Genomic DNA, 17,433 nt, shown 5'->3' on the forward strand with positions numbered 1-17,433 from the left:
TCTCCACCACCTTCCCCTTCTCCTCCCTCCTCCTTCTCACACGCCTTCTCTCGGACGCTCCTTCTCGCACGCGATTACAATCTGATTTGGTTAACACAAACCACGGAGCAAAATACAAATTATCTCACTGTTACCGCGCCTAATATAGACAAACTCCAGGGTATTCAGACAGCTGCGGGTACATTGTTAGCGGCACAGAGGCTGGCTCGCTGTCAGCTGGAAAACGATTGCCGTGCTTTTTTCTCAAGAAAAACTATGAGAAATGTAAATCATGTCCATATATACAATATATGATGATATTAAACCCAATCAAATTGTTACTAAATCATGCATTGGATATAAACACTTCCCAATACGTATTGGAAAATATTGCTCGGTTTTGTTCGTATTGCAATATATCTGCAACGGTTTTTGGTCGCAACAATACTCACCCAAGTATCCCCGTCTCAATCTGAGCATTTTAATACATGTCTAGTCATTTATTACATAATATCATTCAATACATGCATTTATTACCATAAACATGATGTCATTATGTCATTTATTGTCGTTTATACACGATGTCATTTATTAATACATTAATGTCATAATCACAATGTAATTTATACATAATCATAATACATGTCTAGACATTTAATAAAAAATTTGCCCTATTGTCAGCCCCCTGATTTCCTAGTTCGTTTGTTCCTTTTGACAACTTGAAAAGGTGATTCAAGAGTCTCCTATGTGTTCAGAATAGCTTAGAATGCACCAAATTGCACCATTCTTTTAAAAAAATTTCGGGGGAGCATGCCCCCGGACCCCCCTTGCATGGCGATGACCTACGGTCCTCCCATTGCTAATTAAAATTTCAGCTGAAAATTAAATTATCCAATCTCATCCCTGATTAAAATGCAAATGGTGTAAATTACTATGACCATATTTAGCACTTGCCCAAGACTGACGTAACCATTTTGATTGGTTGATCTGTAGTGTGATCTATCATGTTCCACGTGTTTAGCTTACCATGGATGCTTATAATGTACCATATATATATAATATGAGAACACATTATTACAACTTGAACAATCTAATATTAATATTTATTGGTAGTGATAATTGTGTAACACAGATTACTTTAGTTCACCATTCATGATAAAGCTATACCAAAAGCTGCTTGAATTGCTTGGTACCCAGCCCTATGACAATGAGCATATAACATGGAACGTGCCAGTGAAGCCCTATCTTTGATTAAGTCACTGACATGATCCTGTACGTGGCTTATCTGCATGCTAACAACCCGCTCTCACACTCATCACCTCCCAAAGATCGCTCATATCAAACTGCCTCTCGTTCAAGGTGGTCTCTTTCCTCTAGCTGCTTCTCTATTGCTCTGCCAATTGCGGAGACAAACGTGCGCAAGTCAACCTGGGGGACCTGGATGGAGATGAGTAAATACAGAACTGTATGCTTTCACAGAGCGGTTGTCATTTAGTCAAGAATGTTAGTTCCTAGTTAAAATAACAAAATGACTATTGCAAAACAGAAACATGTCTCGTTTGGAAAAGAACACCGACAGTGTTCTTGTGAAGTGTGAAGCACTGACATTAGGGATATAAAGTATGTAATTAAGTAAATAATATCAATTAAGTTGTATTAAATTGCACGAAACTATCAAAATCTATATTGCAACTGGTGTACAAGTAGTTCATATAGCTATACATTTTAGCACCCCAGCTGGATTTACATGCATTACCTGTATATAAAGGCTGTGGGCTATGAAGGGTAACTTCCTTAATGCTCTCCCACTTAGACCCTCACTCTTCCTGACAGCAGAATAAAGCAAGATAATATTAGTCGTGTATACTTTTCAAAATTAAGAATGTATAGAAAAATGATTTTGAAAAGCTGACCATTTATATTTGTTATTTTATACACTAAACATTACAGATGTAGTATTTCAGCATTTTCAACTTTATGCTAGTTTTAAATTATTGGTACATTTTAAAACATAAATGAATATTTCCCACAGACTGAAAAAACATGAAATTAAATTTTACAAATCGCTCTTGATTTATATATACATTTATTATTACTCACTTGGCTGCTTCAAACAGTTCTAAGCTCATTGCAGCAGCCTGTGAGGCCACCATATTGGAGACCTTATTCACTTCTTGCAGCTCACTATAATCCCAGAGATCCTCTGCAATGATTATACCTGCCTACAAGTACAATGTACACAAGTACACATGTAAAGTTGCTGATGATGTTTGTGCTGATTTCATAATGATAACAATGATTTTATCACCCCTTTTATTCTATCCCAGAAACAACGACCAAACGGCAATATACTATACTGTTCTTTGCACATAGCAGTACACAGCCAGCCACTAACCCGCATTAATTCCCTAATGCAGGATGTGAATATCTTGTAGATTGCAGCGGGTGAAGGAGGGCCGATATATTGCTTGATGTCTGCCCGATCCACAAATGCTAGGTCTATGGCACCGGTCACATTTGATGTTGTCAGGATAATCACATTAGGGTGCCTGTAAGATTTTTTGCAATTCAAATCAGCCAATATCATTTCGTCTTCATAAAATTTTTCCATAATACAAGAAAAAATGATAATCACCACAATTCTACAATGATATGGTTGAAGATAAGAATAGGAAACTAGAAGATAATAGGATTGTATGTATATGGTGCGTTCAACCATAATCAAGTCACTCACCTCTTTATCTGATCGATCTGAGTAAGCACAGCGTTCACGACACGTATGGAGTCTGACGGCTCAGTGCCTGACATTGCTGCCTTCCTTGCCGCTGTCAAGCTCTCCACCTGGTATAAAATATACGTCAATGATTTATTTTTTGCATACGATTCCTCACAAATCAATCAATCTCTCCTATTATGGGTACCTTATTTCAAATGAGGAACAGAGGTTTTGCCTTCGTAAATCAACCTTACAGCAACATAGGGCTTAAAAAACAAAGTTAGGGAAAGCAATATACGAGTCTTTACAACCAAGGCATATATCTAGCACCATAACAGCTTCCAGTAGAGACCCACAATAATGATGACTGCAGTGAGTTGGACGGCACTGGCAGACAGTTCCCAACATGATAAATCTAAGATTTCGATTCAAGGTTGAGCTACATAACATTTAACAAATCCACAACTATTAAAAGACATTAATTGGAAATGATAGCATACCTCATCTATCAACACACAGATCAGTGCACGGGGGTCCTCGATAAATTCCTCAATCTTCCGAAACATTTTCATCACAAGCTTGCCACTCTAAAATCGATAGTTGAAATTTGAAAGACAGCAAAATTGTTAAAATACTGATCACAAACATTAGAATATACAGCGTCTTACTGAGTAGACAGAAAGGCACATAGTCGAGCCTAGTACAATAAAAGCCCTGCTGCTTAAACTGTATTCTTTTATCTGTTCATGAGTGGGTTCATGTGCGCGTAGCTGCAGACAAGTGTACTATGGATATACTATATTTTAATCCAGTCCAATAACATGGTCTTTTGGTGCTTAAATACATATCTAACAACACACTGTGTTAAATTATATGTCTTAACGATTAACGTGCTTATGGTTTGGAAAACATGGAAGATATTTATGTATGCCGATAAAAATATGAAGCTCTAGATTTTGCTTATATATACAACCATCTAATAAATTACATACATGCGACACAGGTCCACAATCACTTATCTAGAATTTCGAAATTCAAAAAGCTCAGAAAACCAAGTTATTTTGTGGAGCGTCACTCGTCTGCACAACAAGACCTGGATGGCATAAATTTAGCTTTTTGTGTGAATGAGAAGTGTTTGCATGAGGTGCAGCCACAGACCCTGCTAGGATGTTACCATAACATACAATACATTTCTTGCACTACTGTTCTGAAATTCAAAAAATGTTCAACTCCGAAACACATCTAGCCCAAGGGTTTCGTATAACGGACTATGGACCTGTAATATATATATTGCAGAAAAGTTCCCTTTTTTGGTGATAACACATACCTCTGAAAACCATTTTGAAAAGAGACTATGACTGTTGATTTCTACAAGCTGTCCATAGGTATATCTGTCAGACATTAGTATACAGAGCTTGTGTGCAAGTGCCTTGCAGAGTGAAGTTTTTCCAGTACCAGGAGGTCCTAACACAACACAAAACCAGAGCACAATACTATTATGTTTATTAGTATGCTGCATTGAAAGCATATAAATTATATTTACTGCTAAACATTTTGCACTTATTGAACATTCTAAAATTATATATCAATTTATCAAATTAACAAAATATAAAATTCAATATAAAAAGAACATATTACCATGAAGAAGAATGACCTTGTTCCATGATATAATATTTGAATCTATTTGCTTGTCTGAATACAAGAGTGTGGTCAATGCATAATTCAGCAACTGAAAGGAGAAAACAAACATTATAAACAAAGACCATGTATAACAATGACTCATTCAGAAATGCAATGCCAAGATTCTCATATAAATATCCTTTGAACAATGTGCCATAGCAATTATCATATAAATATCCTTTATACAATGTGCCATGGCTATCATATAAAAATCCTTCGTAGAATGAGCCATAGCTTTCAGTTTAATATCCTTCATACAAACCGACAACTCATTTACACTTTTGTTGTGAAAATATACAGTGTGAATCACCATTTCTCAGTCACAAAAATATACACATATCACTGTTTAAAATCTTTAAACAGTACTATTGATAGCCAAGAGCAGCAAGAAATGTTACCTGCGCTTTAATGTCAGATTCAAAGATAAGGTTTTCCCAAATTCCATTAAATTCCCTAGCTGGCAGTATCCAGTTGTTCGCTGCAGCGAGGTCCTCATCATCCAGCTCTTCTGTTACTGGTCCTCCATCAGACAGCGAGTAGATGTGCAGAGTTAGATGCGCTTTCTCCAATGCTATGCTCACTCTCTATGTGGTAATATCATGCAGCACAGCAAGTGAATACACTGCATACAACTATGTAATTCTAAACGATACTTATGACAAAAAATGTTAAAAACTGTTTTACATGATTGCATCGATATACAGAGACCTTCTTAACACACACTGACGCATGCACGCACGCCCGCACACACACGTACACACCCGCAGAAGCACGCACGCATGCACGCACGCACGCACACACATACGCACGCACACACACACACATAGTGCTTTTAATCTATTGACCATAGATAACCACAATATTACTGTGCAAAAATGGAATTGTTAGAAAAACCTGTTGAAGACCAATTGGCATATAAAACACATTTTAGACATGAAAATGCGACTTCAATCAACCAAAACATAACAAGTGACAGCATACATTAGTTACTTACTTTGTCCCCACTATAATGATTCACATCACTGTGGTATAGGCAAATGCTGTTCACATTCTGGCCAAGTAGAGGATCACTACGCTCGATCACCTTACATGGTATGATGGTCTCATCTGTTATAGTTTTAATATTCTGCAGCAGGATCATTACTCTCTCCTTCAAAATGGAATCCTCAATTACGCTGAAACAGAAATAATAGGTAGATTAGGCTAGCTGACATGGCCAGGTCGCGATCGGATCAAACCCCTTTGTATATATTTACATAAATTGGATTTTGTCATTGTCATGTGGCTCGCAGTGTTTAAACACCAAGTTTAAAGCTGAAATGTTTGAGCGATATCAGTCACGCAAAATTCCTAGACACATTAACTTTTTACTGAATTTGATCTAATTTCAACTAACCAGAACATGCCTAGTTAGAATATCCACTGGACCAGTGCTGCTAGACTTGTAGCTGCTATAATAATACATATTAGTACAATACTATGGTAAGTTATAAGCGTTATGTGACCTACCATTTTAAGCTTCGGCAAACTTCAACATGTATGACAGGCTTGAAGGTGTGAGGGGAATTGCAATTGCAATTTTCATCACGTCTTGTACTGCAGTAGTCTCCTTGTTCCATAATCTGTTTAAATGATGTTGCAAGAAATGGTCATGCATCGAAAGATGTGTTTTGACATTAATTAATCACACATACAGCCTGATTGTGCAGTACTAATTATAGCCATACTGTACACAATAAATTGTAATGCGTGTCAGTGCTGTATCCAAACTTGGAATCTTGAACGAATTAGGAATTTCAGTGCATCTGCAGTTTGGGGCACCCAATCTGCAGATTTGGCAAAACTTGTCACACATAACTTGTCACATTGTAACTATTAAATATTATTAACAAATTCTACTGATGTGGCATTTGGAATGTTGCCAATTTGATATTAGGCAAATCCCTAGTTTGGGCAAGCAAAGCAGGGATTGAACAGACTTTGAACTGATAGGCTATTTTATGTTATCAACATTAGAGAGAGAGAGAGAGCTCAAAGTATATCTATCTTGAAATTGAATGTGTTACCCAATGGTACAGTCTACACAATGGTACTTCAATACTTGGTTAAGAAATTGAATTAATGGGCTTGTCAATGTTATTGTTACTGTTACAGACCCGTAGCCAGCTTTATATGGGGGGGGGTTCGTTTTTAAATGTTGGCAATTTGTGAGGGCGCGACGCGACCGAGCGAGGGAGCATAGCGACCAAGCAGGGGGAGGGTGTAGGAGGGGGGTGTCCCCTCCCACACCATGGAGATTTTGCAATTATTACACTAAAATGGAGCGATCTGGTGCATACCTAAGGTGTTTTTTTGCTCGGGGGGGGGGGTTCGTGCTAACCCCCCGAACCCCCCTGGCTACGGGCCTGCTGTTAGATATGTTTTCAGAACTGGCAGTTCCAACAAATCAGTAAAAATAAAGAGAATGTATAATAAATCTTATTGAACCACTAATATAACTCTCCTATCTGCGGTAAACAACTCCTCACTGCAAAAGAAAAGCCTAACGTCAGCGCGAATGCTGACTCTCTGCACTACGCTGCGTACTCCCCATACTGGCATACATAATCCCCATCATTTGGAACTGCCAGTGGATTTCAGTATGCCATCCCGTTGCCGTTGGGACTCCCTTCACCCTAGCTTTAGTAACTATAGCCCGCGTACAGTTGCCGCATAGCCTGCGGCAACTGTACGCGGGCTATAGTTACTAGACTCTAGAGCTACCTAAGTACCTTCACCCTTGTTCAAAGCCAAAGGCAAAGGTTAATTTCTACTCCTGGATACTGTGTACTACATTCAATGATTGAACTTACAAATGAAGACTAGAGTAAGCGGCGTTTATACGATTGGTAAAAAGTGTTATGGTGAATGTTGTTGCAAATTCTCGTCTGTAAGTGTTGACTGTTGTTACTGAATACTGTCTGTAGCACGAACATTACATCGAAATTAGCGCCATTACATTGCCTGTAGCTTGAAATACAGACGGCCGGAAAATTCCAGGATCTATAATTTTCAGTCTTGATTAAGTATAAGTAAATGAAACAGTGTAATAGGTATTACATAATTAATTATTTGTATAAATAGTGACAATAGATTAATATTGATGGTGTTGATGCTTCGGTTGTTTGTATAAAATTACCCGCCTTAGGAAATATCAATGACTGCAGCCGGATGTGACAAACCCGACCACCGTAGACTTGTGCCCGTCCCTTCTTACAAGCTTTATATAGGCCTATATCGAGCTTGTGAGAAGGGACGGGTACCAGTCTACCGATCACCGTTTCCTGTTGTGTTTTTGTTCGCGGGTGTGTAATTCATATTATTATGTGGTATATAATATTCCGTTCTATGGCCACAGGGTAGTTCATTAAATAGCTGTTCTTCCACGTGTATTACCAAATACTTATTAGATTTATAGTAGATGTGCTGCCGTTTAAAGTTTGTAATAACATCCCAATGCCAATGCAATGGCAATAACAATGCAATGACAATGTTGATTGTTGTTGACAGTGTTGTAGGCTACTTGTTCAAGTTGTTGTAACTTTTACTTTGTAATTGTAGTTGTAATACAAGTTACAGTTGTATTGGGCCCAAGGATAGAGAACATGGGTCCCAATAAAACCAATGTGCCTAACCCTAACCCTAACCCTAATCCTAACCCTAATCCTAACCCTAACCCTAACCCTAACCATAACCCTAACCATAACCCTAACCTATTATATTGATATAATATTATATTTATATTGATGTAAATGACATTGGTTTTATTGGGACCCATGTTCTCTATCCTTGAACCGTTGTGTTGTACGTTCAAGTGCCTATACTCTCAGTAGTACTGTAGTACTAGTAGTAGTGGCGCCGGTGGTACTACTAGTAACGCTGAGAGGGTCTATGTCCCCCAGGGTACTGTAACATTGGAATGATGATATAAAGCCAAACTCAGAAGTAGAAGACTCCAAACTTGTTGTGGTAACCGGAATAAACTTTAATAACTTGCACACTGTAGACACATCGCACAAAGAGACAGACACGCGCACACGCGCGTATGTGTGCTCACTCTCACGACCAGAACCAGAATCCCCTTCCTACATCTCTGTCCTATCTATTACCCCCCAAAACTTCTGCAAACATACCGCCCGCACATGTAACCGTTCTCACAGACCGCGTACTACCCCCCCATTTCACAATGACCCTCTAATCTGTCTAACCTAACCACGTCTACCATTCTCCCTAATACATCAATGTAGTCGCCCAATATGTGCGACGCTGCGTCTACGCAGACTAACTGGTCACCAAACAACCCTAGTCTATAGCCTCGCTGACTACTTCATGTAACACATGCAAAAGACATGTTACATTACTGCCGGAACGTACCTACCCTGGGTACGGTCCGGTATACTGGAACGTACCCTGGTCCCTGGTACTATCTAATAATATGCTGGACCGTACCTTGCCTACTCTACTAACGAGTCTAGGGAGTCGCCTACGCCTACTCCCTAACCCTAACACTAACCCTAACCATATCAGATAGTTACCAGGGTACGTTCCGGCAGTACCCTGGGGGACATAGACCCTATGAGCACTAGTAACTACTTCTATTAGAGATGGGCAAATAGGTTTCGGCTCAAAATCTGTCACGTGTCATAATGTCAATATCACGTCACACGAGTGTGGCTTTTGGAACCGTCCTTGGCTCTGTCACCTATGGCAGAGCCCAGGTTAGTACAGTTACTGAGTTAGTAGAGCTAGATCATGAGATGGGAGTAAGAGTTTATATGGTAACCTAATCAAATGTAGTTATTCAAAGGCATTTTAAGTAGATGGTGTAAAAGTTATGTGTTAAATGCAGGCTACATTTTTTTTCACCCTCAGTCCTGTCCACCATCAGAGGTCACAGCATGAAACTGTACAAAAAGCGCAGTCGTCTTGAACTACGTAAACATATTTTCTCTCAGAGAATGATTGACAGCTGGAACAGCCTTCCCCAACATGTTATTGCGGCAAAGGACGTGCTCTCATTTAAAATCGAATTAGTCCACTATTGGACAGCTCAGAGTTTTATATAATCGCAAGCTGCCTAACCCTTTGATAGCCATGCAAACCCTTGATGTGTGGCTGTATAGGTAAATACAGGTAAATACATAGTAAGTGTTTTTTTAATAGAAAGTGAATCACCAAAAGAAGCAGCATGTCTCATGGAGTGTTCAGTGGGCAAGCTGGGCCAGGCGCCCTTAGCTCAGCTCCTGTATCCAAGGTAATTAATATATGTAATTCCATTTTAAACCCGTAATATGTCTTGATATGAATTGGGCAATGGGCATTCCTATACCTAGTAGCCTATCACAAATGTTATTGTATCATATATGTTTGCTGGTATAGTGGTTCTCACAGTTAGCTCCAACGGTGTTAGAAATGAACTTTCTTGCCAGGCAAGCAAGTGCTTGCTGCCAGAGAATAAAGTAGACAGCAAACTTACCTACCCAGAGAAAACTCTAGCAGTTCTACTTCCTTTCACCCCGGCAGAGTGCTCCCTCTATTGCTTCCATACATAAGGGAGCTGGTTTGACCTTGGTTTGATTTCCTTGATTTGGTAATTGTAAATATATATATAGTCACTCTAAGACACTCTTGCTTTTACCTAAGTTGCACATTGAATTCAGTATGGACAGTAATCTAGGTTCAATGTGATTTGAAAAAAAAAGCCTGAACGAGTGACCATCATTTACAACTGAAATTCCCTGTAAAGTTAGTTTTTTAGTTTTGTTTATTAGGAGTTTCTTGCAGCAAGTAGTTGCCACCTACATTGATAGCAAGTAGCAAACTAACCACTGTAGATAACAAAGATGCTGCCTGCTACCTTAAATTCCAAATCCCTGCCTCCAGGGTTATGAATCCAGCTATGCTTTTATTGTCATTGACCACTAATGCGATATTGCAGAGGTGTGTTTATTTAAGTCACAACAACAATTCATAAACATGCGAATGCCAGCACTCCCGACACATCATTTCTAGTAATTGATGTGAAGCATTTAAACCGTTTTGGCAGCAACATGTTAAATGAATCTCTGGTGTTTTTGTCATATGTGACCCGCTCCAGCATAATACGGACTAAGTCGCAAGTCATTGTTTTGAGTAATGAGCACGCGCACACGTTAATGCTGAAAATGACCTACCTGGACAAAAATGAGATTTTTACAAAAATAAGTTCCTAAGTGCATATTTAATCCGGATATATAGGTTCAGATATCTCTAGATTATTATGGTCATTTTTAATTTTAAAAGAAATCCCTTTAGACCGGCCCCTGACCGCTTATCCCCGACTGGGATAAGCCGATAATCTCAAAAGCTGCATATTCCGGAATAAGTCGGTTTCCGATCTTCAAATTGCTGTAGAACGGTCAATTCTTTAGATATAGCCAAATATTATATATCATTTTAAAGGTAATTAAATGATCTATTCAGATATGCACATAACTCAATTTGTAGAATTTCCTACTTAATCCTGGTTTTGCTGGAGCGGGTCACATATGTAGAGTGAACTTTGAGCACAAAACAAACTATAAGTGTAGAATAACTTATGCGGCCAGTCGATCACAGCAGATTTTCTTCACAGGCAAAGCCCGCAGCAGTATTATGAAGGCTCGTATTTCACCAGAGCACTGACTTCATATAAAATTGCCTTCCTTACTTGTCATAGTGCCTCAGAAAACTGGCTGATATCCAATGGCGATAAACTGCAGTGATTGTCATAGAGAGTTTTATCTGCGCCCCTTCCCATAATTTAATTTTGTGTATGTATCCGGCTGCTTTTGCCGTGGTGTCCCTCCAAATTGCTGTCATGCCACAATATTGCTGATTCAACCAAAGGCAAGACTTGTATTGCTTTAAAAAATTAAAATTGGACATTTATATTGTTATATCAAGAGAATAATCCAACTAATACTTGTTTGTGAATGTAATTTGGTAATTAATACATGGAACCACTATGAATAAATATGTTATTTACAGAAGTAGTTACCATAACTGCATTTTCACTACAATCTTGCACTAATTTCTTGGCACTCCATTTGTGGTAAAAGTGAGATGTTGGTCAAGGAATTTATTATTGTGCTGCACAATGGCCAAACTCTTCTCCCGATGAGCTGTGATTCATAGTTGATACATAACAGTCTTACCTGCATTGTCACTCCCATTTAATTATGTTGATAAGTTATTTATTTGACTTCAGGTGGAAATAAGAGTCAAGTGTCAGAACTTACTGGATAAGGATGTATTATCGAAGTCTGACCCAATGTGTTGCTTGTACCAAAATGTTCAGGGCAGCTGGCGAGAGGTATGATGCAAAACATAATGAGACTTGTTTATTGCAATAAGTGTTAGTTTGCTGGTATAGTAGCTCCCAGTCTTGTGCAAAATAAAAATTTGAAAGTGCAACTTTAGCAGGTGGACAGCACCGTTGTGTGGTGTCATGGGAGCACAGAAGCCATGTTTGCTCATCTTTTCTGTTTATAAACAAAAGGTAATGCCTGATAACAAAAATATATAAGTACAAATACTATGTTTTATGCAATGAGTATCATATTATACTGTTTTTAGCTCATCTAACATAGTCAGATGCAGCTTGTAGAATCGCATGATTGTTCGTCCGTCCGTCCGTGCGTCAACAGTTACGGCACAAATCTTAACTGCACAACGTACGATCTTGATATTCAAGACGTCGGGGGGGAGCCGCATTAGTGTGTCGGGGGGGGGATCGCGAAAAGGACTCGGGATGTCGAATTTGGGGGTCAAGGGTTAAAGGTCAAGATGTGTCAATGGAGGGGGAATATTTTCCCCTTAACTTAAGGTATAGGAGGAAATACGGAATTGCGGCACAAATCTCAACGGCTCGACCTACGCTCTTAATATTTGATGTATAGTGTGATGGGGAGGAAACCCATCACCAGTGCGAAATTGGAGGTCACAGGTCAAAGGGCAGTGGGGGAAAGGTCAGATATCAGACATTTTCTGAGGACATGGTCTAACGGACCGAGTGCAAAATTTTTGTTTTTTTCAGCGCTGACCTACCATTTTTATCACTTTATTGAAAGGACCATGAAATCTACTTTCCGCTGACGTGCGAAGAGTAAGTGTCTGATAACCTTTTGACCCTCAAGAGGAGGGTTAAACATGGATTTGTTGACTGTTAACAAAGGACTGAACTGCTTTTGCTATTAAAGTCCCCTCCACCCGCCCCTCCCCCACCCTCCATCTACCCTCCACTCCCCACCCTCCCCCCACCACCACCACTACGCTCGCGCTCGACGCATATCCATGATAACGTTAATATAGCGAAGTCATTAAAGTTACACAGCTATATCTTTATTACTGTACTACCGGTATAGCAAAGCCTATCAATGCGGTGGCAGGAGGGCGCACTTGATTCGGTTGCCAGTGAGTTTATCAGAAGAATACCAGGCTACAGTACACGTCAGTTGAGCGCTGACGCTCTGCGACACTTGTTGAGTATTGTGTTTATGTGTGTAAACATGCCACGTCTGGTTGTGTACAGATTGGGCGGACAGAGAACATCCAGAATTCACTGTCACCACAGTTCGCTAAAACCTTCCTTGTGGACTACTACTTTGAGGAGGTTCAGAAGCTGAGATTTGCTGTGTACGATATCGATAACACTACAGCTACTGTTAGTGATGATGACTTTCTTGGACAAATGGAATGTACACTTGCCCAGGTTAGCTCCTTTCAAATTTACAGCCACTCTTAAGAAATAGCTATGTTCTCTTAGATGACTACTATTTACATGTGATCTAGTTTCACGACAAATGTTTACTAAAATGTATAATATAATAACGATATGTGTTGTAAACAAAGGTGCAACTAAATTGAATAAATTACTGCATGATAATATGTATGTAATATTGTGTGTATATATTGAATGTGTGATGTTAGTATATTTTATGTTTTTTTTTCTTTTAGGTTGTAGCAAATACTCCATATACAAAACAATTGCTACTTGAGAAGGGTCAGAAAGCTGGAAATGGGCAGATAACTGTAAGTTAATTGTGTTAAATAAAATTGACAATACAATGTCTTTTGTACGTATGATTATTAAATACTAGATATGTCCAAAAAACTACATTGCTTAACCAATGAATTTGTTACATGGTAGTTGCTTGTGTGTACATTTAGAGATAACCACAGTAAAAAAAATATATTAAGCTAATTTGTAACATACTATCTAGTGAGTTCTCAAAAGGTATGTTCTTATTAGCAAAGAAAAATGTCTTTGCATTATTTTGCATCTAGGCGTCAGCTGAAGAGATGTCTGCTAGCAAAGAATGCCTGATTCTTCATTTTCGTGCAACAGATTTGGACAAAAAGGTTGGAATAATTTGATGTCTATTACTTGCTAACAGACTGGATATATGTATGAAGTTATATTAGTGCAATCACCGAGCCTTCTAGAATAATTTTATTACATAGATTATTTGATAATAAGTATTGATCACGTGGAATGATCCACATATGACAATGTGACAAATACATTTACAGGGCATATGCTAACAGCGTTCACTTCTCACATTCTTATATTGTAAATCTAATGTATATATGATTAGCGGCTAAACTATTTGTGAACCTATATCATTTGGCTTTTGTTGATTAAAATGTCTTTTGATGTGTTTTTATTTTTGTGCTCATGTTTCTAATGGTGCGTATTAGTATCCCTATTTTAATTACATTGACACTGAGTAGTGTGGGTATATCTTGAGGTTTTCCTGCTTCCAGGACTTTTTTGGCAAGTCTGATCCATTCTTAGAATTCTATAAGCAGACTACATGGGGAAGTTGGGATCTTGTACATCGGACTGAGGTATGTAAAACACATCTACATGTACATCATTGATTTATACATTTGTTTAATTTTTGGCAGGATTTCTTTGGCAAATCTGATCCATTCCTGGAAATTCAAAAACAGTCTCCAGATGAAAATTGGCACACTGTACATCGGACAGAGGTGATAATGTGCCTGCCATATTATAAGAGACTTGTGTGCACAATCCTCTCTCTACTTAAATTCATTTTCCTTGTATAAATGAGTGTCTTACCTACCACAGGAAAAAACAATAGTATGTAATATTAACAAATGAATATGTCTATAGGACTCTTTTTTTAACAATTTAGTTGTTCAGTTTCATTATTCTGTGACTTACAGGTTTCAGCTACCAGGTTACTGTTACTGAATAATATTATTACTGTGACTGTAACAAACTTATTTGTATTTTGTTACTGTAGCAAAATTCTGTTTTCCAATTCCTGTTCCATTACCTGTTCATAATTGTGTAGTGTTACCAAATTATGTGAATATATTATTCATTAAATTTATTATGCCATGTACTTTACTGTGTTTTGTGCCCATGTATTACTGCATTCTGTAACCCTGTGACTATAATTGTATTCTGTAGCTTTGTGCCTATCACTATACATTCTGTAACCTTTGTTCTTTAACCTGTGACTAATGCTATATTTTGTTGCCTCAGGATTATCACTTTTCCATGATGACCCCGTGACTGCATGTTGCTTTCTGAATTTGACATATTTGATGTGTTTTCCAGTTTATCAAGAATACTCTCCATCCCACGTGGAAGAAATTCCAGATAAATATGGCAACACTGTGCAGTGGAGAACCAAACAGGCCCTTAAAGGTATGAGATGTGCACACGTTAAATAAGTTTATATTTACACATAAGAGTTTGCAAAGTATAAAGAGCATGATGCGGGAAAAATGCCCCTAAACTATTTCGTTGTTGCCGTTGGTTGTATTTTTACTCTATGCTTATTTCATAGTATATTGTAACACCATTTAATATATTTGAGATTATTAACTTCATCAGATTTCCTGATAAAATAAGAGTAAATTTATTTTATGATAAATCCAACACCAGATTAAATTTCTGGCTCTTATCAGCTACTGCCACCTGGTGACAAGCTCAAACAACTACATTCGGCTTGTCAACTCGACTAGTTGATTCCACCAGAAGTAGATAATAGGGAAGGGGTGTGACTTCAATAAACAAGGGAAATTTGTCATTTACTAGCCTTAGAATAGTTATACCTACGATTTACTACGCGTAACTCAACCAACTTGAGCTCAAATCGTACACAGTACATTCGTCTAGCATTGTGCGAAATCGTTTCCTCGTATACACCCGCAATCCGGAGATACAGACTAAAACGTATGACACGATTCTCCATTCTGTTGCCAGCAAACCGAATTTATAACCCGCCTAACTTGAAACAATAGGCAGCTACTAACGACTCTTGCGCACTCTTGTGCCCTTGGCGATGCGGTGTGGCTCGCTGGGAGATTGGAGCTGGAGCTGCTGCTGATTGCGGTGGGCGTGCGTGCGTGGGGGGCATACCAGCTGTAAATAGGTCAAAGATTAGCTTGTCGAGTGTTGCGTCGATGTCCAATCTCCCAGCGAGCCACACCGCATCGCCGAGGGCACAAGAGTGCGCAGGAGTCGTTAGTAGCTGCCTATTGTTTCAAGTTAGGCAGGTTATGGATTCGGTTTGCTGGCAACACAATGGAGAATCGTGTCATACGTTTTAGTCTATCTCCGGATTGTGGGTGTATACGAGGAAACGATTTCGCACAATGCTAGGCGAATGTACTGTGTACGATTTGAGCTCAAGTTGGTTGAGTTACGCGTAGTAAATCGTAGGTATTTTAAGGCTCATAAATAACGAATTTCCCATGTTTATTGAAGTCACACTCCTTCCGTATTATCTACTTCTGTTTCCACGGATGTATAATAAAATAAATTCAATCTCATAGCATTTAACTTGAAAAAAAATTGTGGACACAAAATGAAAGTAGTGTCTAATGGTCAGAAACGTCTGGAAATTACTGACAAGTGCAAAACATTTTCTACACTTAATTAATTGATAGTAATTTGTTATGCTCTTTTCCTCCAAATTGTGGCAGGATACCAATTCTAAATTGGTAAAAAAAAAACTTGTCCGTTTCTGAAATAAAGCTACCCACAGATGATCCTTTACCATTGTGGCGAACAACTATCAATTCACACACTATAAGTAATTGAAATTGACTGCAACCACTGGAAAAAAAAACAAAAAAAACATGCTGTTCTTGTTAACGCATACATGCCTTTTGTGCAGCCAATCACTGCATAAATATTTGAACATTCTGCTTAAGTGTGTGTGCGTGCGTACGTGGGTGTTGTGTGTGTGTGTGCACGCTTATCACCTGTCTCTGTAGCTATATTTTGCAGTGATCAGGACCAACACAGTCTCATAGATTGTACCAAGAGCAGATAAAGAAGGTCTTCTTTATCTGCTCTTGATTGTACATAGCTGGGTTTTCTCTGCAGGTACTGTGCCACGACTACGATGATGATGGCAGTCATGACCTAATCGGAGAGTTCAAAACGACAGCGGCAGAGATGGAGCAAGCCGCACAGAAGCAGGTGCAGTGGGAATGCATCAACGAGAAGAAGAAGGCGAAGAAGAGAAACTACAAGAACTCTGGTGTCATCTACCTTACATCTTGTCAGGTATGAGCATTTGAGGTTGAGGCAGCTGTCATTCTTCCAGATAGCTAGTATCTGTAGAGTACAATTTGAATGTGGTTTATAGGTAGCAAGTTATTACAAATGTAATGTAATGTAATCACCAATGTGGTGTTGAACATTTTTCTTGCATTTGAGATGCGTAGCAAGATTTGCTTTGCGTTTTTGTTTACAGTCTGTTTCCACCTAATCTTTCAGAAAGTAAGAGAGTACTCCTTCCTGGATTTCATTTTTGGTGGCTTGCAGATGAATTTTACGGTAAGTCTTTTTGAATTTAAAAATAATAAAACAGAACCTACAAGTTTACAACTACAAATATATTGTTTATAAGTAAGTAGCGCTGAGAGGGTCTATGTCTCCCAGGGTACTGCCAGAACGTACCCTGGTCACTATCTGATATGGTTAGGGTTAGAGTTAGGGTTAGGGTTAG

The 17,433-nt window shown here is 38.6% G+C and overlaps 2 protein-coding genes across 2 annotated transcripts in view; one reads left to right on the forward strand and one right to left on the reverse strand.

Moving 5' to 3' along the window:
• Positions 1-1,053: 1,053 nt before the first annotated feature.
• LOC106812150 (pachytene checkpoint protein 2 homolog) lies at positions 1,054-7,377 on the reverse strand. The gene is made up of 12 exons (XM_014815945.1): positions 7,228-7,377; positions 5,885-5,997; positions 5,370-5,550; positions 4,774-4,959; positions 4,334-4,424; positions 4,023-4,159; positions 3,196-3,282; positions 2,714-2,820; positions 2,375-2,528; positions 2,080-2,201; positions 1,736-1,805; positions 1,054-1,416 (listed from the first exon to the last, which is right to left on the reverse strand). The coding sequence occupies exons 2-12, from the start codon at positions 5,992-5,994 to the stop codon at positions 1,318-1,320; spliced, it is 1,344 nt and encodes a 447-aa protein (XP_014671431.1). The 5' UTR covers positions 5,995-5,997; positions 7,228-7,377; the 3' UTR covers positions 1,054-1,317.
• A 304-nt stretch (positions 7,378-7,681) lies between these two features.
• LOC106812155 (copine-3-like) overlaps positions 7,682-17,433 on the forward strand; it is a gene marked incomplete in the record, with an annotated part of 13,529 nt that continues 3,777 nt past the window's right edge. Inside the window, 10 exon segments of the mRNA XM_014815956.1 lie at positions 7,682-7,719; positions 9,578-9,668; positions 11,643-11,747; positions 12,966-13,145; positions 13,391-13,465; positions 13,721-13,795; positions 14,201-14,284; positions 15,027-15,116; positions 16,806-16,988; positions 17,202-17,261. Of these exon segments, the coding sequence (XP_014671442.1) occupies positions 9,603-9,668; positions 11,643-11,747; positions 12,966-13,145; positions 13,391-13,465; positions 13,721-13,795; positions 14,201-14,284; positions 15,027-15,116; positions 16,806-16,988; positions 17,202-17,261 (918 nt within the window).

The sequence above is a fragment of the Priapulus caudatus genome, unplaced genomic scaffold (genome assembly GCF_000485595.1).
Source record: "Priapulus caudatus unplaced genomic scaffold, Priapulus_caudatus-5.0.1 Scaffold613, whole genome shotgun sequence".
Lineage (NCBI taxonomy): Eukaryota > Metazoa > Priapulida > Priapulimorpha > Priapulimorphida > Priapulidae > Priapulus > Priapulus caudatus.